Source organism: Neoarius graeffei, chromosome 27 (genome assembly GCF_027579695.1).
Source record: "Neoarius graeffei isolate fNeoGra1 chromosome 27, fNeoGra1.pri, whole genome shotgun sequence".
Classification (NCBI taxonomy): domain Eukaryota; kingdom Metazoa; phylum Chordata; class Actinopteri; order Siluriformes; family Ariidae; genus Neoarius; species Neoarius graeffei.
In genome coordinates, this window is record NC_083595.1 from 47,408,170 (window position 1) to 47,432,620 (window position 24,451).

Sequence of the window (24,451 nt, forward strand, 5' to 3'; positions counted from 1 at the left end):
TGTCACTGACAACGCCAACAGATACTGGCAAGAGCGTATAGATGAGGCGAGGCGCATAAGGCTTCAGAAATTCTCGTAATTCGTAATTCTTCTTCTTCCGGGTTTACAGATCCCAGCGTGCTCGCGGGGCGTGTGTGGGCGTGTGAGGACACTCCTCCTCACCAATCAGTGCACAGGGGAGTGTCTCCTCATGCCCCTAGCCCCACTCAGCTTGGTTTGGCTCGCTTCAGCCCCACTCCAAAACCATGCGAGTTTTGGGTGCTAAGCAGGACTGAAGCGAGCTGAGTCGTGCTGCTCTGAGATAGTCGAAACGCGAGCCGTGTCGGGCTGAAGTGAGCTGAAGCGAGCTGAAGTGAGCTGAAAAAGGGTAGTGGAAAAGGGCCATAAATTGAGCGTAGGTGTGAATGTGAGTGTGAATGGTTGTCTGTGTCTATGTGTCAGCCCTGTGATGACCTGGCGACTTGTCCAGGGTGTACCCCGCCTTTCACCCGTAGTCAGCTGGGATAGGCTCCAGCTTGCCTGCGACCCTGTAGAACAGTATAAAGCGGCTACAGGTAATGAGATGAGATGTAAATGCAGGTACGATATTTTAATTATGAACTTAACATTTGATTGTTTTAGACTTCTTAATTTTTTATCTGTGATGCATCATCCGTATGAAATCCGTAACCAATCTGTAATATAGTGAAATGTCTGTGACCAATCCGTAAATTATTAGCATCCGTAATGCATCTGTATTAAAATGCATAATTTTGTATCCTTTTTATTATATTCCTGTAATCTGTGACCTGTCCATATTTTATCAACCACCGGAGTGTGTGCATGGGTTGTTTTGAAGTCCAAGCTGTACAGTATGACCCGGAATAATGTGCTACTACTTGGAAAAAACTTCCATGAATATTCCTAAGTTGCATGCGTTTATTTCCTTGAGCATCAGGACCGAGCGATATTACAGTGGGGATTATAGTTGTGGTGTTTCTGCTCCAGACTGGAACTAAACTCAGGCAGACGGACCGTCAGAGTTGGAGTTATAGGTAGAGTTAGAGTTATTGGTGTTGTGGGACCGGGCCCTAAGTTACTATAGAAATGATAACATATTAGAACAGGTTCAACCAATCAGAATCGAGAAACAGAGATGCGATAGAAAGTGACTATTATTCGATTCTCTCAGAAGTTTTTCAGGGTTTAATAGGTTATTTGTGTCTCACCAGCAGATGCACTCGCGATTCTTCACAATGCGACAATACACTGTCAAGCAGCATGGTGAATAAAATGGAAAATATGAATAGTGGCACAGAAAGGAAGTGTGTACAGGTGCACAGTATTCATCTCTCTCTATCCCTGGTTCATATCTCTCTCTCTCTCTCTCTCTCTCTCGCTCTTATCTGCCTTCCAACCTGAGTAGTTCTGACATTGGTTGTACATCAATTTCTTAAAGTGGATTTTTTTTTTTTTGCCCACCTTCACCTTCCTCCCTCTCCCCACCCTTGACTCCCTCACACACACACACACACACACACACTTTCTATGCGAGCGCCATTGTGACGTATCAGCTCACTCATAAATGAAAGATATCGACGCAGGCATGTAATACATAAGGAAGTCTCAGACTGACCTTCTGCGTGATTGATTCTGTAGTTTGGTTTTCTCAGATGGTACTCGAAATGAAATCATGCTGAACAAGTTTTAAATACCTGCCGTGCAGAGATGTAAGCAGGGAAGTGGTTGAAAATGTTTTTAATGATTCATTAAAACCAATATTATTATCAGGTATTAATCGAATGCTATGATTGACTTGTACTAAAAAAGAATGCTCTGATACCAAGATCTCATACCATGTGACACTTTAACTTTGTGTTTATTGTTGCGCTGATGAACACACCACTGCGAGTTGGCCAAGTGGTTTGCGTGTCCACCTCTTGACTGGGAGATCGCAAGTTCTACTCGTGATTGGGTCATGAAAAATGGTACCTACTGCCATCTGGCAAGGCACACTGTAATACAGATGTGAGTGGGGAGTCAAACTCTTTTGGTTACCAGAGGATTAGTGGGCTATCAAAATGGAGATCGGCGCCACACCCATACACCTTAAAGAGTTGGTTAGTACTGGGACAGGAGACTGCCTGGGAAGACCAGATCCTGGCATGAGAGGGACTTTGACTTGACTTGAATGAGCACACTACACGAAATGACATCGATCTGGACACAAGCTATGCCATGCAAATATCTAAAGCGTCTTCCTACAATACAAGTAACCTGTTAAAATGGAAATTCTTATCCATAAAACTCAGAAGGAGGAGTTCATTATGAACAGTGTAACCTCAGACAACATTGGCAAGGTGAGAAGAAACATCTACAGAGAACACTGGAACACTAGGTGAGTGAAAATGACAGCTCTGAGTCAGTAGGTTGTTCTTGGTGATCAGCTGCTGACAGTGACGGATTCACTGTCAGTGTACTTTACTTCCAGTGGTACGGTCTTCAGAAGTGGAACAAAAGCCGATCTTCTCTATTGCAAACCTGCTGTAACTAATGTAGCCAAGGGGTGGCATGGTGGTGCAGTGGTTAACACTGTTGCCTCATGGGAAGAAGGTTCTGGGTTTGAGCCAAGCGGATGACTGGGACCTTTCTGTGTGAAGTTTGCCTGTTCTCCTTGTGCCTGTGTGGGTTTCCTCTGGGTTCTCTGGTTTCCTCCCATCATCCAAAGATGTGCATATAGTTCAGTTGGCAACTCTAAATTGCCTATAGATGTGTATGTCTATCCATTGCATTAATAGCATTTAGCAGACGCTGTTATCCAGAGCGACGTACAACATACCCAGAGCAGTTGGGGGTTAGGTGTCTTGCTCAAGGGCACTTCAGCCATTCCTGCTGGTCCAGGGAATCAAACCAGCAACCTTTTGGTCCCAAAACTGCTTCTCTAACCATTAGCTCATTGTGCCCGTGGCTACCTGCTACCAGATGAGGGTTTGGGTGTGCTATAATCACCCAAGAAAATTCATGGAAGCTTGATGATTGTGTCCTGGATCACCAACTCTCAACTGCGGGGATGGTGACAGAATGTAGCCAATGAATACAATAATATGAGGACGTTTATGGGGACATGGGGTTAGAAAAGCAGCTTTGGGACCAAAAGGTTGCCAGTTCGATTTCCTGGACCAGCAGGAATGGCTGAAGTGCCCTTGAGCAAGGGACCTAACCCCCAGCTTCTCCCCAGGCTGCCTTGGGTTTGTTGTACGTCGCTCTGGAAAAAGAGCATCTGATAAATGCCTGTATGAAACAAAAAACAGAGCAAGTAAAAATCTTCCATGATTGTCCCTGACTGCTTGTTAAGAAGTAGGTTGCTATTTTCAGTATCAGCCGTACCAAAAAAAACATGCATGTGTACTGAAAAAAGGTATTGATTGATCCCGAGTTATGTTTGTTGTGAAAGGAATGGAAGGATGCACCATGCATGCAAAATAAGACAGAGGCAGAGAGAGGAAATCTTTCAAAAAGATTTCCAGTTTTATTGTATTTGATTTAAGGACAGACCACCACACTTAGGAAGAAGAAGAAGAAAACGGTTGGCAAAATAAAGCCAAATTGTGTTGGTTTAAAATGGCAGCAGGGCAGTGAATATGTGCAAAGAGCTGATAAACTATCTTTAATAGAGCTGACCTTTTCACGCTGGCCAAAGTTACTGACAGAATCATCCTTATAATTACCATATAGATGATTTCACCCAAACGCCACCCCCCTTCCTCCTCCTCCTCCTCCTCCTCCTCCGCCAATGGAACATTTCCAAGAGCACTGTGAGGCTGATTGAATGGAAATTGAACTTGTTAACATTCTTTTTAGTGTGGAACAGCTCATACCAAGATGCTTTTAATAAATCCACCACTAACTCGCGACCCCCATCTCTCTCTCTCTCTCTCTCTCTCTCTCTCACCCGATTCAGCTCACGGTATCTTTTCAGACCAGTCTGTCACATGCTTCTTTAAATTTCAACCCTCTTCCATTTTGGAAAGAGAGACAGAAAGGGTGTTTTTCTTTCTTTCTTTCTTTCTTTCTTTCTTTCTTTCTTTCTTTCTTTCTTTTGTGAGTGTTTGTGCAATCATGAGTGTGGAAGACTGGTCCGTGGGTATTTTTGGGGGGGGGGCGGGGGGATAACCGCTCTCCCTGGTGGTGGTTAAGGCTTTGATGAAAGTGTATTGGATAGTGTTTGAAGTAGAAACAAACAGTCATCGATCAGAGGTGACTCGGTGTTTGACATGAATGCTGTTGAGTATTGTGTGATGTCAGATTCCTTTAGGCGCTGCGCTTTCAGAGCTTTTTGTGTCAACCGAGCCTGAGCTGGATACCATGTTATGAAAAAAATATTATCTACACCATTATGTGGCCAGTTTTACAGTCACAGGGACAAAAGGGTCTCACAGGGGATAAAAATTCAAAATTTAATTTTTGTCAGGGGAAACAAACAAAAAAAAGATTAACACACTAGTCTATACACACCGGCCACTTTATTAGGTACACCCATCCATCTACCTGCTGTTCTGTTTGATGCAGTTCTCCAATCAGCCGATCCCTTGACAGCAGCACGATGCATCAAATCGTACAGATACAAATCAAGAGCTTCGGTTCATGTTCACAATGTTCAAACATCAGAACGGGAAAATGTCATCTCAAAGTGTGACTTTCTTTTAGTGTGGCATGGGTGTTGGTCTGAGCCGGATGGCCTGGTTTGATATTTCCGAAAGTGCTGATCTCCTGGGGTTTTCACATACAAACAACAGTCTCTAGAGTTTACACAGAATGGTGCGAAAAACAAAAAACATCGAGTTGAGTTGAGTGAGTGACAGTTCTGTGGGTGGAAACAAACGCCTTGTTGATAAGAGAGGTCAGAGGAAAATGGACAGTTACAGAAATAACTAGACAGCTAATCAGAGCTTGGCATGTGAGAGAATATGCTGTATGGATCAACACAAGGTCAGTAAAGACATGTATCTGATAATATATTTAACAGTTATTCCATGAAATCAAGTCATACGTGAGCTGATAGCTGACGAGGCGCGTAGCACCGAGTTGAGTTGTCTATAATCCATGTACGATGAGACTGAGTGGAATAGCTGTTTTATTCTATCCACATTCACTGGATTTTGAGAAACAGAGCATTTTTATTTTTATTTTTTGCAAATTCAATCAATTAAAACTTGATACAAAACGTCAGACAAAATCATTTCCGCTTAGAATGTAAACAAACCGGCGAAATGACAGGAGCAATCTGTGAAAAATGCAATAATAATAATAATAATAATAATAATAATTCTTGAAAATTTAAAAAAAGATACATTCTTACCATCAAATACTTTCATTCCATATTTTGTTGCTTTTTTTTTTATTTTTTGGGGATTTATTTTTGAGTAGAGTTTTTATTTTGTCCTCAGTTGGTTCAGCAACACGCTCCGCCATTTTGGTTTTCTGCACTCACCGTATATGAGCTGATATCCTAGTAGTAGAGTAGCCAATCAGAGTGAGCGATTGCTCATATCCAGTGAATGTGGATAGAATAATGAATTTTATACTTCATTTAATGAGACATTCATTTAGAGTTCATGCTAACACCCCATCTTTTTGATTTATCAGTATATGTGCTGGGGCGGCACGGTGGTGTAGTGGTTAGCGCTGTCGCCTCACAGCAAGAAGGTCCTGGGTTCGAGCCCCGTGGCCGGCGAGGACCTTTCTGTGTGGAGTTTGCATGTTCTCCCCGTGTCCACGTGGGTTTCCTCCGGGTGCTCCGGTTTCCCCCACAGTCCAAAGACATGCAGGTTAGGTTAACTGGTGACTCTAAATTGACCGTAGGTGTGAATGTGAGTGTGAATGGTTGTCTGTGTCTATGTGTCAGCCCTGTGATGACCTGGCGACTTGTCCAGGGTGTACCCCGCCTTTCGCCCATAGTCAGCTGGGATAGGCTCCAGCTCGCCTGCGACCCTGTAGAACAGGATAAAGCGGCTAGAGATAATGAGATGAGTATATGTGCTTTTAATGCATTATGGGAGTATGGGGATATACACAGGACTTCAGAGAGAGAGAAATTAGAAATGAGTTCCATGTATAGCTTCCTTGGGAACATACTTTGAATCTTTAGCTATATTCTATATGCAAGTACTGTAGCTGAAGCCTTGAAAGGCCGTGATGGAGATCTCTCTCTCTCTCTCTCTCTCTCACACACACACACACACACACACAGCAGGGTGCGTAGGACACATCTGGGCTCTTTGCTCTTTCGATAAGAAGTTATTTGCAGATTTATGAAGACTATCAAAAGCATCTCTGAAGATACAAGCTGTAGCCACAGACAAAGTTGCAATCAAAATGCAAATGGAAGAAGTGCAGCAGGGACATGAATAAACAGATTGGTTATTGACTCGCGTCCCACGAGTCAGACTATTGTGACACTAAACATCTACATTTCTACCAATACTTTACAAATTGGTCAATTCAGGCTGCATTACAGAAGGTAATACAGCTGTTTTATCAAGATTTTTCTTTTGTCTACTGTCTTACTTTTATTTTATTTTATTTTTTATTTTATTTATTTATTTTCTGGTAACATTAGCGATGGTTCTCTGATATTCAGCTCAAATCCCAGGAGCTTCTTTCGGGTTCTGCAACAAGAGCCGGAACCTTCAGCTGCTGGATTGTATTGTTCCTCAACGGAATGAATAGTGTACACAGTAAATTCTTTAATATATTTTAGCATTTGTGTTTTATTTTTGTCTCAGAATTGTGGCTTAATTTGAACATAACACGTCACCAAATTGTTAATGTCAGTATGTAAGGGAGACCTGGGAGGCTTGGGACGGAGAGACTTGGGACAGTTTGTCTTCCCATAAATTCATTTCAACCAATCAGGTTTGAAATGACATCAGAAGTTCGATGTTGCCCCTTAGAGCAACCGACTTCCAGTGGAGCTATGAAGCTGGACACTGCAGTAAGGTTTGTGCAGTTAAATATTTTATCAACCCAGACTTAAAACTATTTTCTGCTTCGCCTCCACCTCCATTCTGTGGTGTAATGTACACTGGATAATTGGGATTAGTTAGGAATTAAAGTCTGTAGCTTCGAGTTACCAGATATAGTATTATTTATTAAACTTCAATTCTGGAGAAAAAAAAAGGAATTTTTTTTCAAAATGTCCAGATGGGAAGAGTTGGGACAGTTCATCACGTTCCAGGTTTGTTCTTGTGGTTTACAAATATAAAATTGTTTAAAAGTTGTTGTTAAAAATGTAGGCGTGTCCCTGCATGAGGATTAAACTTATTTCATTCCTTCTTGAGAATGGAACTGTTTTGTCGAGTCGGGTTTTGGGTAAACTGACATTTTTCTATCGCTGTACCAGCACTGTGTGTTCAGACAGTTCATATGGTACAAGTTTTGGTAATAAATAAAAATTAAACATGTAGGAGGGGCGGCACAGTGGTGTAGTGGTTAGCGCTGTCGCCTCACAGCAAGAAGGTCCGGGTTCGAGCCCCGTGGCCGGCGAGGGCCTTTCTGTGCGGAGTTTGCATGTTCTCCCCGTGTCCGCGTGGGTTTCCTCCGGGTGCTCCGGTTTCCCCCACAGTCCAAAGACATGCAGGTTAGGTTAACTGGTGACTCTAAATTGACCGTAGGTGTGAATGTGAGTGTGAATGGTTGTCTGTGTCTATGTGTCAGCCCTGTGATGACCTGGCGACTTGTCCAGGGTGTACCCCGCCTTTCACCCGTAGTCAGCTGGGATAGGCTCCAGCTCGCTTGCGACCCTGTAGAACAGGATAAAGCGGCTAGAGATAATGAGATGAGATAAACATGTAGGATTAAGCTAGTTTTTTTTTTGGTCCATGTCTCCCCACCATGTCCCAAGTCTCCCAACATAATGTCCCATGTCTTCCTAAAAAAAAGACAGAAAAAGTGAATCCTGAAGGCCAGTATGTGCGACAAGCTGAGAAACTAATGTTGTGGTAAGAGGGGATAGTAAATACTCTCTAATGTAGTATGAATGTGACACTACCTGCAAAGAATTTCACACAATCTATAAAAGATGAAAACTTGTCCCAAGTCTCCCTGATCTCCCTGACATTACAATATTTGCACTTTATGATAGATAATAATCGATCAACACACAGTTCCTGAAGGCTACACTGTCAGAAATAGGGCTATAGTAGGAGTCCATTTCTGTCCCCCAATGTACAATCTACACTAATGTACTCCTTAGGGCTCATTATTGGACCTCACGGTAACTGTTGCCCCTTTTCCACCAAAGCAGTTCCAGGGCTGGTTCGGGGCCAGTGCTTAGTTTGGAACCGGGTTTTCTGTTTCCACTGACAAAGAACTGGCTCTGGGGCCAGAAAAACTGGTTCCAGGCTAGCACCAACTCTTTGCTGGGCCAGAGGAAAGACCCACTTACGTCAGCGGGGGGGCGGAGTTGTTAAGACCAACAACAATCGCAAGACCGTGAAAGGTCGCCATTTTTAAGCGACGAGAAGCAGCAACTGTACAAACGCGAAGTCATCCATTATTGTTGTTGTTGCTGCTGCTTCTTCTCCATGTTGTTGTTGCTTCGATGTTCGTGCCAAGGTTTATGCAAACGCAGTGACGTAACTGACGTACACAGCGACGTAATGACGTGGCTCCCCTTAGCACCACAAGCTATGGAAAAGCAAACTGGTTCTCAGCTGGCTCGCAAGTTGAACGAGTTGTGAACCAGCACCAGCCCTGGAACTGATTTGGTGGAAAAGGGGTATATGTGTACCTTTTTAGGGCCAAAAAAGTACATATGTGTTCCCAAACAGTGTATAAAGGGGACAAGTAAGTACCTTAGAGGGTACTGCTCCAGTGACAAGCCGTTATACCGCTAAAGGTACAATAATGTACTTTATTTTCTGAGTGTCCAAGTATGGCATTTAAATATACTAGAAATGCAAAACGTAAATGACAATTCAGAAAATGAGACACTAAAGTTCCAGATCTGTTGTGTTTTGATATACTTTTCTACCCTAAAGCCTAGGTCACAACCGGACGTACGATTTTTTTGGCCGTGCGATTTTTGGCGTTTCCCAAATTGCTGCGTTTTTTTTTTTTTTGTTCGTGGAGAAAGACGCACGTTGGCCGTAAGTTTGTCTTGCAACCTGAAAAAAACGTAAGCGCCCGTAGAGTTTGTTTGACATGACAAAGAACCTCTGCGGCCAGTCTACAGCTCGAAAATCAGCACGTCACACGCGCGCCCTCCGTGCGTTTCATGCACCCTCCGTGCGTTTCTTGCGTTTTTTGCACGTAGACCGGCCGTAGGAGCACATACGGCCGGTTGTGACCAAGGCTTAACACAACCTCGGTGGTTCAGAACATATTTAATGCCATGCCTTTTCATAACACCAATACGATGCCATCATATCGTGACGCTAATAATTAATAAATAAATAAATAAACCTCTAACATTTGGAAAGAGTCTTATTAAACTCTGGAGGGTTTTTTTTGGGCAGGAACAGTGACATTGTTTACATAAATCCTGGGATGATTACGAGAACAAGTCTCTTGGTGTTTCATGATTTGATTTAACCATCAGCTACAAATCACAGGTTTATATTAAACAGCCTTGTTGCAATATGTTAGCGTTTCTATAGTATCAACTAATTCACTGGGATTTCTACGGCTGATACAAACATCATCCAAGACTCATAATAAATGGATTAAAACCATGCTGTTCAACAAAGGAAAAAAAATCTTAAAATATTATTATTATTATTATTATTATTATTATTACTGATACGGTGGAGTTTGGTGTAAAAGATATTTATTTCGCCTTTATGGAAGAAGTCTCCAGTGTCAGAGATTTGTAACAGCCAGAGCGAAAGTTGTAAACTTTTCCAACATGGCGAAGTCTTCAGGATGAACAGCTTTGCTTTTTTTGCAGTTTAACGGTAGCACAACGAGCTGCAGGTTTTATTTACTTCAAGAGGAAAGAAAAAGAGAGGCTGGTGAAGGAACGACTGCTATTTATTGCTGCGATATTGGAAGCAATTATTTTGCGAACATTAAACGTAACTATAAATGGATAAAAAGTACGATTTTTTTTTTTTTTAAGAAATAATTTGCTCAAGGTTTCAGCAAATTGCTATGGTATAAGAGGAATAAAACACTTCATGGTTTGTTACTGGAAAATAATGAACGTCAGGGTACTAACAGTACTGCTTCATTATGCCACGCCCTCATTGATTCAACAAGATTCACTGTAAAATGTGACGAAGCTGAAAATCACTTTGGGGGCTTGCTGTTATTGCAAAATTGCAATAACAGCAAGCCCCCAAAGTGATTTTCAGCTTCGTCACATTTTACAGTGAATCTTGTTGAATTTTTCAATAAAACGAATGACAGATTGTAACATTTAAGAGCGCAGTCCTTTAAAGCAAAATGTTGAAATCATGGGGTTATGAAATGTCATCGTTATATTATACATTAATACAAAATGTTCTCGACAAAAACATTAAGCGGACTTTAGCTTAAAAAAACATGTTAAAGTTGTAACATCAGTCCGTTGGGCCAGTTCCCCGGGCGTGGCCATACTGGATTAGCGAGATACATGGATGTATTAGATGACGAAAATGAGGGTGGCACTGCGTGACATAGGATTCCGCACGACAGCATACCATGTCACGCATCAAACGGATGGAAAATAAGCAGGTAAATATATATATATATATATATTTTTAAAATAAACTTCATTTTGATTCCTTTTCCGATCCTGCATTGCCATAATTTTTGTGGAGAAATGCAAACAAATTGACCGAGAAGTCACGCTAGACAATAATATTATACTGTAGTCGTGTTGTCGCAACAGAAGGACTCTCAGGTGCGCTCTGGATAGCGCACGCTCCGAACTGACTCACGCACTCGCCGCAAATGACACACACCTGCACAGGAGTAATGCGCAATCAGCACGCTTATATAAGGACTCAGAATGCAGACTTACTTTGCGAAGTATTGTGTTGTTGTGGCACATTACTGAGCTGTGTTTCCTGACTGATTTCCTGGTTTCAGTTTCCTGTTCCTTGTTTTTGACCCTGCTTCTGTCTACGATGTTTTCTTTATAATAAAGATCTTCTGCACTTACAGCCGTCTCCGACCGTCCCTGACAGAATACTTTGCCCCGCTGACACTAGTACAGCATGCACTTGTACACCTCCACTGTGCTCACGGAAAATGACATCACATACGATGGAGTTATGACGGCCGCCCTGACAAAAAATAGTCCCGTCTATTTTCATCACTTTAGTGGTTGTATCGTTAAAGACAGACATAAAGACCAACTTTTAGCTCAATTTGTTTATTTGTGAGATATTTCCTTTAAGAGAGAATCTCCGTGCATTGAAAATCTATGATTTTTTTTTCTATCCTTAATTAAAACTAGCTTAAAATATATCTTTTGATCCTGTAAACAATTTTAATTTCTTCCCATATGGCGGTTTTTCTACTGTACACACACACTGCAAGTGGAATTGTTCCATTCGTGTTTGGTGGCTGTTAGGTGTGTGTCACCACTGGGACGGTGTTGATGAGTTGTTACACAGATGGTCAGAGCTAATGAAATCACAGTCTTTCCCCCCTTTCGTTCTCTCCCTCTCTCTTTTTCTCCTCACACACACATAAAAATCTAATCTGTAGATGAGTTTCTAGAGGCCGAATTAATGAATTAAAACGCTTACCGACTCTGTCATTCCCCATTAGCGAATTTCATTAAAAAAGCCAATTCTCTTTTATTATTTAACACGATTTTTAACATCGATTCTAATAAACACTAGCAGATGTTGCATTCGCCTTGTCATGTGTTCATAGGGAGTTGATTTGGCACGAGAAAGTGCAGGGGGAATAAAAGATGGACAATCCAATCTGTGTGTGTGAAAATGTGTTCTGTAGGAGTTGCTTTCACAGATCCGTGCAATAAGGCCAAGTGCAAGACTTTGTGATGTGTTGACACAGAGGGGAGATTGAGTTGGCGTCTCTGGGAAGGCAAAGCAAATGGGGAGAGAGAGAGAGAGAATGCATGTGAAGGACAGGAAAAATAAAGACAGAGTGATAATATGAAAGAATATCACCTTGTTCTCCTCAGAGACTGTTTGGTTTGGTTTTGCGCCAGTATTTATTTATTTATTTAAAAATCGTTTTTGCCCTTTAATCATGTTGCAGTGTGAGACTGGCAGCTGCTGTAATTTCCCTCTCAGTTCAATCAATGCGAAACACATTCTATCCCCAACACTCACCTCTTGCATGTACACACACACACACACACACACACACACACACACACACACACACACACACAGAGTTTCTCTCTCTGTCTGTCTGTCTCTCTCCCTCTCTGTCTGAGTCTACCTCATCTCTCTCTCCCATCTCTCTTTCTCTCTCTCTCACTCTCTCCCCATCTCTCTCTGTCTGACTCTCTCTCTCCCTCATCTCTCTCTCCCTCATCTCTCTCTCCCCATCTCTCTGTTTGTCTCTCTCCCTCATCTCTCTCTCCCCGTCTCTCCATCTGTCTCTCTCTCTCCCATCTCTCTCTTTCTCTCTCTCTCTCTCATCTCTCTCTCCACATCTCTCTCTGTCTGACTCTCTCCCTCATCTCTCTCTCCCCATCTCTCTGTTTGTCTCTCTCCCTCATCTCTCTCTCCCATCTCTCTCTTTCTCTCTCTCTCCCTCATCTCTCTCTACCCATCTCTCTGTTTGTCTCTCTCCCTCATCTCTCTCTCCCCGTCTCTCCATCTGTCTCTCTCTCTCTCCCATCTCTCTCTTTCTCTCTCTCCCTCATCTCTCTCTCCACATCTCTCTCTGTCTGACTCTCTCCCTCCCCATCTCTCTGTTTGTCTCTCTCCCTCATCTCTCTCTCCCATCTCTCTCTCTCTCTCTCTCTCTCTCTCTCTATCTGTCTCTCTCTCCCCATCTCTCATCTGTCTCTCTCTCTGTCTCTCCCCATCTCTCTCTCCCCATCTGTGTCTGTCTCTCTCTCTCCCCCATCTCTCTCTCCCCATCTGTCTGTCTGACTCTCTCTCTCCCCATCTATCTCTCTCTCCCCATCTCTCTCTCTATCTGTCTGACTCTCTCTCTCCTTCATCTCTCTCTCCCTCATCTCTCTCCCCATCTCTGTCTGTCTGTCTGTCTCTCTCTCTCTCTCTCTCTCCCTCATCTCTCTCCCCATCTCTCCCTCTCTCTGACTCTCTCTCTCTCTCCTTCATCTCTCTCTCTCTCCCTCATCTCTCTCTCCCATCTCTCTCTCTGTCTGTCTCTCTCTCCCTCATCTCTCTCCCCATCTCTCTGTCTGTCTGTCTGTCTCTCTCTCCCTCACCTCTCTCCCCATCTCTCTCTGTCCCCATCTTCTCTCTCTCTACCTATCTCTGTCCCCATCTCTCTCTCTCTCTCTCTCTCTCTCTCTCTCCCCCTTCCCCATGTCTCCCCCCAAAAAATTTTTACAGTTATATATACACATAAATAATAAAATACAACAAACCACATAACCACAGATGTCGTAGTGTGATACGCCTGAAGTCGGTTCTTTTCCTATAACAGTATATCATGAGATATTATTTTCCTCTTTTACTGCACTAGTTTTACCAACGATTACAGTTTACAAGGCAAATAATCAAAGATGTCATAGTGCCCAAAGTTGATTATCACCCAATCAAAGCATGTTCTGAAGTGTTTTATTTCTCTTATAACACACCAATTTATCAACAATTACAATTTACAAGGTACATAATCAAAGATATTGTTCATGTTATACAGTCACAGTTCATTATTTTCCTTTAGTATAAATACAGAGGTGATTATAGAAAATGGCGTGTGCTGATTGGTCAAGAAACTCTGACTATTTCACAGTTATTCCACAAAATCAAGTCATACATGAGCTGATAGCCGACGAGGCGCGTAGCACCGAGTTGTCTATAAGCCATGTACGATGAGATTGATTGGAATAACTGTCTTATTCTATCCACATTCACTGGATTTTGAGAAAAAGAGCATTTTTGTTTTCATTTTTTGCAAATTCGATAAATAAAGACTTTATACAAAACGTCCGACAAAACTATTTCCGCTTAGAATGCAAACAAACCGGTGAAATGACAGGAGCAATTTGTGAAAAATTCGATAATAATTCTTGGGAAAAAAAAAGATACTGTATGTTCTTACCGTCAAATACTTTTATTCCATATTTTGTTGCTTTTTTGTATTTTTTCTGAGGTTTTGTTTTCGAGTAGAGTTTTTATTTCATCCTCAGCTGGTTCAGCAACATGCTCCGCCATTTTGTTTTTCTCTACTCATGGTACAGTATATGAGCTGATATCCTAGTAGTAGAGTAGCCAATCAGAGCACACGATTGCTCATATCCAGTGAATGTGAATAGAATAAGGGTTAAATGACAGGACATTTCGAAGTGTTTTATTCATCTTATACCATACCTGTTTACCAAAGATTCCAATTTACGATGTAAGCAATCAAACATATGTGCGATGTGATACCCAGTCGTTGATTATCTCTCTATAAGAGTACGTCCTGAAGTGTTTTATTCCTCCACCACAATTTACCAACAAAGCAAACAATCAACGATGTGGTGATGTGTTAAACCTAAAATTGATTATTTTACATTGGATTCACATTACTGTCTGAAGTCTTTTATTCCTTTTATACCACACCAGTACTTGCATTTTTAATTAATCGTATTAAATGATATGTTTTATCCATTTATGGTTACATTTACTGTACATTGTGGAAGCCCACAAAACAAGTTAGTTCCTGTTTTAACATCAATAAAGGCTCTTTTTTATGTGTAATGATGGCTCGGTGTTTTATATGAAGAAAGAGACGAAGAGGTCACCCATAAGCTCTCATATCTAATCTGAGCTCGGTGATATATAGACATATTATCCAGAAATATTTTCCCGCCTCTTTGGCAGTCAAAGTGTGATGTATGAAACCTGCCAGCTGATAGATTTTCATCACCAAAACACACATTGCAGAATCATTCTGCAGCTCCATCAGCAGCGCAGTACGAGCTGTAACCTTTAGGACACTGGACTGCGATGAAGCGTATGGGATTTTGATTTGGCTGCCGAAATGCAGAGTGACTTACTGGAATAGTTATTCTACATAATTTGATTTTGTGGCTTTGCAATTTTGATGGGTTCCCAGAAGAGTGCTTACAGTCCTTAAGGAGCAGAAATATCCCAGCGGTCCTTTCTGGCACCAAGTACGACTGATAAAAGACATGAATCGGGATTTTATGTGTCTAGCTGCATCTACTTAGCAAGCAATTTAATATTATTTATATATAGTGCATTATTACCCATACTTATGTCTCTTATAAAATAAATCACAGGATTTTGTTACTCCGTGTCTCTCTGTGGCATTTTTGAAGTCTACTTTATAGCCGCAGTCTGGATGACTTGAGGATTGGGGATTTGGGATTTTCAAACTTGTAGGCTGATTTTCATGCATTCGTTTAACACTAAAATACTTCTCGGGATTTAATATCAATACTTCTTTAAAAAGAACAGAGGTGGGCTTCCCAAAGTCTCTTAATGCTAAGCGCGTCTTAACTAAGAGACTGGGCTGCTCGCTCTACCATTTAACGATGAGCTTTGTGCTGCGATGCTTTTGGAAAACTCGGCACAGATTAGGAAACCGATTAGTAATCTTTTTTTTTTTTTTTTTTTTTGTGCAGGGTATTTCACAGTCTCAGCTGCGTCAGTACCCACCAAACCCCACCATGGTCATGCGCTCCATCATCAACATGAACAACCCTAATGCGATGATGTCACGCAACCAGCTGACCACCATCAACCAATCACAGTTGAGCGCCCAGCTCGGCCTCAACATGACCGGAGCGAACATCACCCACACGTCCCCGTCTCCACCGGCCAGCAAGTCGGCTACGCCGTCTCCATCCAGCTCCATTAACGAAGACGATCAGGACGATGGGAGTAAGGTGAGTGACCTTTGACCTTTGTGATATGATAGTTAGATTTCTTTGATTAAGTCCTGGAATATTCTCGCTAATCTTTCAAAGGGTGTCTACATGTCCTTAAAAAAAAAAGTCTTAATTTTTCTGAAACTCTGAAAATATTTATTTCATATTTTTAAACCAGTAAGCAGAAAAAAAAATATATTAAAATAGAATGGACGGTATGTGATTGCAGACTTACAGGATTTTTATCCTGTTTCCCGTGGAGTTTTTGCTCACAACACTGATCGATGTTCTGCACACGTGCAGTCAACTCCAAAATTATTGGCACCCCTTGAAGAAAATAAGCAAATGTATTATATCGCATGAAAATTTATTCAATCTTTACAACTGTAAATAACATGATTTAACTTTTTGTTCTGGCAAATTTCGTTCTCAGAAAGAACTATACATAATATATGTAATTAAAAAATACTCTGGAAGCATTTGTGTAAAAAGTATTGGTGTCCCTACAAAAATGCACTATTTCTCGCTGTTGTAAAAATATACCTTGTCCTTTATCCCTTTGGCTTTCTATGTTTCTTCTTTTCTTTTCTTTTCAGAATTGAGCGTATATGTGTTATTCACTTTTATTTCTGAACCTGTTGAACTCATGCAAACAGATTTTATAAAACCAATCTCTCATTCCACTCTTCCTTACAGATTGGTGAAAAGCGTCCAGCCCCAGATGCCGGAAAAAAGCCCAAGACACCTAAGAAAAAGAAGAAGAAAGACCCAAATGAGCCTCAGAAGCCCGTCTCGGCATATGCGCTGTTCTTTCGAGACACCCAGGCAGCCATTAAGGGTCAGAACCCCAACGCTACATTTGGGGAAGTCTCCAAGATTGTGGCATCCATGTGGGATGGTCTGGGGGAGGAACAGAAACAGGTACAGAGTGCTGTAAACATTACGTTGTATATTGAGATGTTTGAATGTTTAAAATCTAGTTGATCTACTTTTATTATTTTATCCATTATTTTTAGATTTTATTATGTTTTCTAAAGTTCGGAGATAATCGTAGAAGACTTTGGGCACTTCTCTGTGAAGAATCTTCCATATTCTTAGATTTGTACATGTTTTCTAAAGGCTTAAAGCCTGGACACTGAGGTGACTGAAAGAGAGTGTGATTTTGTGTTGATATTGTTGGCATGTTTGATGTCGTTATACTGACAAAAAAAATCATACAGCCAAGTCTTATCCTCCTGGAAAAGGGAACCCGGTCTTGGGCTTTACTATTCAAAGACTTGATGATGCCATCAAAAATTCATCTCATCTCATTATCTGTAGCCGCTTTATCCTGTTCTACAGGGTCGCAGGCAAGCTGGAGCCTATCCCAGCTGACTACGGGCGAAAGGCGGGGTACACCCTGGACAAGTCGCCAGGTCATCACAGGGCTGACACATAGACACAGACAACCATTCACACTCACATTCACACCTACGCTCAATTTAGAGTCACCAGTTAACCTAACCTGCATGTCTTTGGACTGTGGGGGAAACCGGAGCACCCGGAGGAAACCCACGCGGACACGGGGAGAACATGCAAACTCCACACAGAAAGGCCCTCGCCGGCCACGGGGCTCGAACCCGGACCTTCTTGCTGTGAGGCGACAGCGCTAACCACTACACCGCCGTGCCGCCCGCCATCAAAAATGGTCAATTTTAATTCACAAAATACCATTTTGTACAACAGTCTTCTTATTTTCCAAAAATAATTCCCTTCTTCATATTCCACTGATTAAATGATATATGATAATATATATTACATAAACAAAAGTGTTTTACTGGGAAATACACCACTCATATTTTTCATACGAGCCCCATCCAGGACATGGAGAACCCAAACCGTGACATAAATCTCTATATATCACTTGTGATGAAATCAATGAATTGTTTTGATAAATTTGGGGACATTTTGTTTGTGACTGTGTCGATATAATACAAAGAAAATCACACATTGATTTGAAGATATGAAGTTTATCTTCTCGTATTGAAAAACTCATTTTTCATATGAAATACATCATGGATCTGAGGGACATATTTAAATAATATTGGCTGGGTTCTTTTTCATGGTCTATCAGATATATTCCATTCAGCTAGCATGATATTGAACGAGTTGAAGACGAGTAGCTGAATGGAATATATCTGATATACCACAAAAAACCCCGGCCGATATTATTATTATCATTATCATTATTATTATTATACATACACATTCCTTTTGGGTGTTCAACGCATCTTTCTCTTTCAAAATTCTCTCAAAATCTTCCATATTTAATGAAGCAAACCTGGCGGCCATGTTTAGTTACAAATTGTCCCAGTCGCTCACTAGCGGGGAAGTTTTACATCTTTGATGTGTGACGTCATGTTGTCTTGACAATCATGCAGTATCATAAACCATATTCAACACTCATTCTCCATTGGGTAGAGTGACGTAATACACATAGGATAAGCGATAAGCTAACAATATTGCATGCTATCAAACCAAATGAATGAAACCTGCTAGAAGGGAATAGAACACATTTTTATTCCATCCAAAAAGTGTGCTGTATGTATAATAATTCCCAATGTTTCACTCCGATGACATCACTCCTGGTGTTTTCCCACAATGTCAAAATAACAAACCGGTTCAAAATTAAAATTATTTTGATTAACTTGCATTTTTTTAATTTTATGGATGTGTCCATATAATATAAAGAGCATTACACAGTGGCACGAAGATATGAAGTTTATCTTATGTTGAAAATACATTCACCACTTGAAGATAAACTTCATATCTTCACGCAAGCGCGTAATATATATATATATATATATATATATATATATATATATATATATATATATAATTTTTTTCATCATTATTATTTGCCTATTTTGGTGAATTTTTTTTCTTTCATTTCTCTCTGTTGTTTTCTTCACACTGTAAAGTTATGTGAGCTGCATTTTAAAGGTATGAAAGGTGCTTTATAAATAAAATTACTGAGAAAATGCTGCATTTGTTTCTTATCTGTTCCTCACACCGTCCTTGCCATTTATTTATTTATTTATTTATTTATTTATTATTGTTTGCATCATTGCAGGTTTACAAAAGCAAAACCGAGGCGGCCAAGAAAGAGTATCTGAAAGCTCTTGCTGCTTATCGTGCCAGTCTGGTGTCAAAGGTAAGATCTGCTTCTCTCTCTCTCTCTCTGTCTCTCATTCTCTCTCTCTCTCTCTCTCTCAGTAGAGGTGTAATGATAGCAGGTCGTCTAACCAGCTAATGAGCACACCTCATTAATTCCCAGGATCTGTTTGCCAGGCTGTGGCATTAGCATTTCTGTTAATGCCTGCTAAATTATTTGCTGATATTTGCATATTTGATCGGCGCTTATACAGTATTGAGTCATTACTGAGACATAGTCGCTGCGTCCCGTGTTTTTTTTTTCAGAGAAACATTGCAAATCCAACGAGATCAAAATGAAGGTGTTAAAGTAGGTAACGATGAATGGGGTGCTAATTGATTTAAGGAACAGATGCTGTTAATTTTTTTGCAACCAGAAAAAAAAGTTGATTTTGTGCTATTCTTGAGTTGGAACTGTTTATTCAAATGAAAATTGTTTTTGTCTTTTTTCTTTTTTTTTTTTTCTCCCAGGCTGCTGCAGAGTCTGCTGAGGCTCAAACTATACGTTCAGTGCAGCAAACCCTGGCCTCCACCAGCCTCTCCCCCGGCCTGGCTTTGCCCTCTCCACTCTCCTCCCCTCTCTCCCAGCACCCCTCCATGCCGTCAGCCTCACAGGCCCTGCAGCAAGCCCTTCCTCGAGCCATTGCCCCCAAACCGCTTCAGATGCGCGTCGGGAACAGCCACGTCGTCACCTCCGTCACGGTGGCACACCAAAACATGACACCTGGCATGCCTTCGCAAATGCTGGGCCAGATGTCCTCATCGCAGATGAGCCCGCCCATGCATGCGGCGGCCATGCAGCAGCAGCAGCAGCATTTGCAGCACCACCAGATGCAGCAGCAGCAGATGCACCACCAGCAGATTCAGCAGCAGATGCAGCACCAGCATTTCCAGCATCACCTGCAGCAGCAGCTTCAGCAGCATCACATGCAGCAGCAGCAACAGCAGCAGCAGCAAATGCAACAGCATCAGCATCAGCCTCAGCACATGCAAATGCAACATATGCAGATGCAGCAGATGCATCAGATGCATCAGCAGCAGTCGCATTCGCCCGTCCAGCACTCGCCTGGAACGCCGCATTCGGCATCGCTCGGAAGTCCGCAACCACCACCTCCGCAGCCTCAGATCCAAGTCCTCTCACAAGTCAGCATCTACTAAATAAAAAAAAAAAAGAAATAGAAAAAGAAAAAAAAATATCCTGCATTCTCAGCTTGGAGAGAGAAGACATAAAAAAAGCATTTCAAAGGTGCTTTTTTTCGAAGTTGCACTTAAGAAGTGTGTAAGAATAACATAAGAATGTTACAAAGAACTGTCCTTTGTTCTAGATGGATATGCGGACACGTGTATAAAAAAGAAGAAAGAAAAGGAGCCGAAGGCTATCGCCCCAATTTTGTCTATAAAATAGGCAGAGCTATGAAGGGACAGAGTGCCTGGATGGGTTTTTTGTTTTTTTTTTGGTGTGTGTGTGTTTGCGTGTGAGATTTTTCTTTTCTTTTTTATTTTCAATTGAACGTTTTTGGGCACATCGATGGCAGAGACAGTTGGTTCAAGTGAATTTTTTATAGCAAAGCTTTATTTACAAGGCCAATCTTGGTGGTAACACTACAAAAGCTCTAAACGGAAAGATCCTGATCGCTTTTGACATGACATCATGATGACAGATACAAAACAGAAGTATTGTTGAAGCGTAAAGACAGGAACCTGAACATGCAGGCGCGGTTTATAACACGCTGCGGAGGAGATCAAATGCTCTCTGGACAGTATATCAATAAACATCAATAAAACTTTTTCTTCCTTTTCACCTACTTACGTTTCTGTAAAAGAACCTTGAGGGAGGAACCACAGAAATCTCCACTTTCCACATCTCCGGAGAGAGCAAAAGCGAAACAACGAGAACTTACTTTTATTACTGGTGAGAATGTAAACATGCTGCCGGTGAGCAGTTTTCTGTTGACAAGACTCGAAACTGAAAACTCCCAATCCTACTGCACATGAGCTGAGGAAACTTTCCCTCAAAAAAAAAAATAAAATTAATTAAAAAAAAAAAAAAAAACACCTCGGGCTCCAATGTGTGTATAAATAGCACTCCAAAAAAAATTCTATGTATTTGTCTTTACCTCAAAAATTTAAATTAAGTTTCTGTTAAGTTTGTATTCATTTTGTGTAATAAAAGTGCATATTTTAAGGATATTTTAAGGAGAAATTGCAAAAAAAAGAAAGAAATTCAAGGACTCACGCCAGTGTTTTAATGATTAATGTATTTTTACACTGTTCCTTGATGGCAATTTAAGCGAAGGATGGAATTAAGAGTCCGAGCAGAAGCGAAAAAAAAAAAGTTGGAAAAAATTTGAAAGTATTTTCTGCCATCTGTAAAAAAAAAAAAAAAAAAATACGGTGATGAAGACGTAAAAAGGAAGCTGTACATTTTTCCATATCACCTGTTCGAATTCCAATACGGATGGCTTTAAGTTCTGTTGCTAAACTGACCTGTGGATTGCAAACGTCACATCGTGCATCTCATTTCTTCTACTTTTTTATAAGTTCGAATGGCAGCGGTTCATTTGCTGTTTCTTTGCTTACGAATCCAATCATCTGCTTTTAAAACTCTGTCTGTAGAATAAACACATTTCCATGGACTTGCCTGGCTTTCGCAGCGTTATTAGGACTATTCATTTTACCACGAATTTTTGTTTTAAAGAAAAAGAAATCATTCACATTCCATTATTAATATGACACTAGCCATCCTTTTTGTATGATGCATTTCACTTCTTCGTGTTTCGTTGTTTGCAATTCAAATAACAATCACAAATATTTATTTGAAAGAAAGTCAATTCATTTTGAAGATTATATTAGCCATACTTTTGTATGATATATTTCCTCAATGTCTCCTTGTTAGTTATTAAAGACTAAAAAAAATAAAAATAAAAAAACAAAGACATCCCTACTTCAAGTGTTCAGCTCATTTTAACTTCTGGGGCATTTGTGGGGGATTTTCTTTCTTTCTTTCTTTCTTTCTTTCTTTCTTTCTTTCTTTCTTTCTTTCTTTAATGCATACTATTCAACTCCAGGTTAGGCTACAAAAGTAATAAATTCACAGAAATAGAAACAGAAAAAAACAGAGTAATCAAAAACTTAGAGAAAGCAAGTGCTTCCCAAAAAGGTATCGAAACAGTTATGAAGTCTTGAGTGTGATGAAGCACTGACACTGGAGACTCCTTCCATGAATGCCACAACATAAACATCTGAGTGAAAAATGTTAACATAACAATTATACAACATTTTCAGTTTGCTTATGTGAAAGAAATGCTGACAATCTTATCTTCTGTCAGAGCTGCTGTTATAGAAAATTAACATTTCAACACATTCTGACCAATCAGAATCAAGAATTCAGTTAGATTAATACTATATATAGAGGATATTACATGGTGGGTGTGAAAGTTTATCATTGAGTGGTGAATATGTATTTTTCAACACGAGAAGATAAACTTTATATCTTCGTGCCACTGTGTAATGTTCTTGATATTATATGGACACATCCACAAAACAACAACAACAAAAAAAAAAACACAAGTTAATCAAAAGAATTTTAACCCTCTGGGGTCTGAGGGTATTTTCTGGCACTGTAATGATTTTGGCATGCTTTGATTTTGTTGTCAATTTAAACTAATCTAAGCAGTATTTTCACAGTCATATGACTTTTTTGTATTCAGCACAAGTTCAGCTACAATAATATCTCTGTAGTGTGTATGCCATGATTGTACTTAAAAAAACATAAATGAAGATGTTGTAAAAAGCAGTTTTAGAACTGTGTTGGAATGTGTGGAAAAAAACATGACCTTACCCATTGTGACGAACCGTTTTGGTCACTTGAGGTGATTCTGTTCAGTCTTAGGAATGTATCAAGCACAGAAAACTTAAATCTGCTCCACTGATTTGGACAATTAACTGACCATCAAAAAAAAATTACACTACCGTTCAAAAATTTGGGGTCACCCAGACAATTTTGTGTTTTCCATGAAAAGTCACACTTTTATTTACCACCATAAGTTGTAAAATAAATAGAAAATATAGTCGAGACATTTTTCTGGCCATTTTGAGCATTTAATCGACCCCACAAAATGTGATGCTCCAGAAACTCAATCTGCTCAAAGGAAGGTCAATTTTATAGCTTCTCTAAAGAGCTAAACTGTTTTCAGCTGTGCTAACATGATTGTACAAGGGTTTTCTAATCATCCATTAGCCTTCTGAGGCAATGAGCAAACACATTGTACCATTAGAACACTGGAGTGAGAGTTGCTGGAAATGGGCCTCTATACACCTATGGAGATATTGCACCAAAAAACAGACATTTAGTAGAATTTAGCTAGAATAGTCATTTACCACATTAGTAATGTATAGAGTGTATTTCTGATTAGTTTAAAGTGATCTTCATTGAAAAGAACAGTGCTTTTCCTTATTTTTGAAAGAAATTTCAAAGTGACCCCAAACTTTTGAACGGTAGTGTATGTCCTATCATTTTGGGATAAAGGGTTGGCAGTGGGAGGGGTATTCAATGAGAAGGGTAAAAATTTCCATTCCATTCAATGAGAAGAGTGAAAACCCCTTCCACTGCCAACTCTTAATCCCATCAGGTCAAGTGACCAAAACGGTTCATCACAATGGGTAAGGTCATGTTTTTTCACACATTCCAACACAGTTCCAAAACTGCTTTTTTACAACATCTTCATTTATCTAAAAGTTTTACTCTATTCATTGTCTTGAAATTAACTCTTGTGCTAGTTTACTCAATTCAGAGCCACAACCTACTCTGTTACACAATTACTCTGTAATTTTTTCTTCCACTCCAACTCCAAATTTTACTCTCTAGACTCAGAATAGAGCAAAATTAACTATTTTTGAGGAAAATACTTTTAACTCTGGAAAAATTGCTCAGTCATTTTTCCTATGTATGCACTACAGCACACGCATATCAACTGATCTGCTCATAATAAATAGAAGAAATATTTACACTTGAGTTGATCTTCGACTGGATCGTGTCGAAGGAAAAAAATGACACCGCTCATCATCAGTGTCGCAGTTCTCAAGATTGAACTGAATGGCTGTCCTGAATCATGAACTGAATCGCTGTCCTTAATTGTGAATTGAATTGCTGTCCTGAAATGGAATCGCTGTCCTGAATCATCCAAAGTGCATAAAATCCGCGTGCCATCTCACAACAAGTTTTACCTCCAAACAGGGAGCCTAAACTATGGCTGACAGATTTTATCCTGTTTACGGTGGGTGTTCCCACCGCGA

The 24,451-nt window shown here is 40.4% G+C and overlaps 1 protein-coding gene across 1 annotated transcript in view; it reads left to right on the forward strand.

Moving 5' to 3' along the window:
* The window catches only part of tox3 (TOX high mobility group box family member 3), a 136,756-nt gene extending 114,847 nt beyond the window's left edge, over positions 1-21,909 (forward strand). Inside the window, exons 4-7 of the mRNA XM_060911862.1 lie at positions 15,719-15,982; positions 16,661-16,885; positions 19,077-19,157; positions 19,628-21,909. Of these exons, the coding sequence (XP_060767845.1) occupies positions 15,719-15,982; positions 16,661-16,885; positions 19,077-19,157; positions 19,628-20,314 (1,257 nt within the window). The 3' untranslated portion in view covers positions 20,315-21,909. The remainder of the gene's footprint in view (positions 1-15,718; positions 15,983-16,660; positions 16,886-19,076; positions 19,158-19,627) is intronic.
* The last annotated feature ends 2,542 nt before the right edge of the window (positions 21,910-24,451 follow it).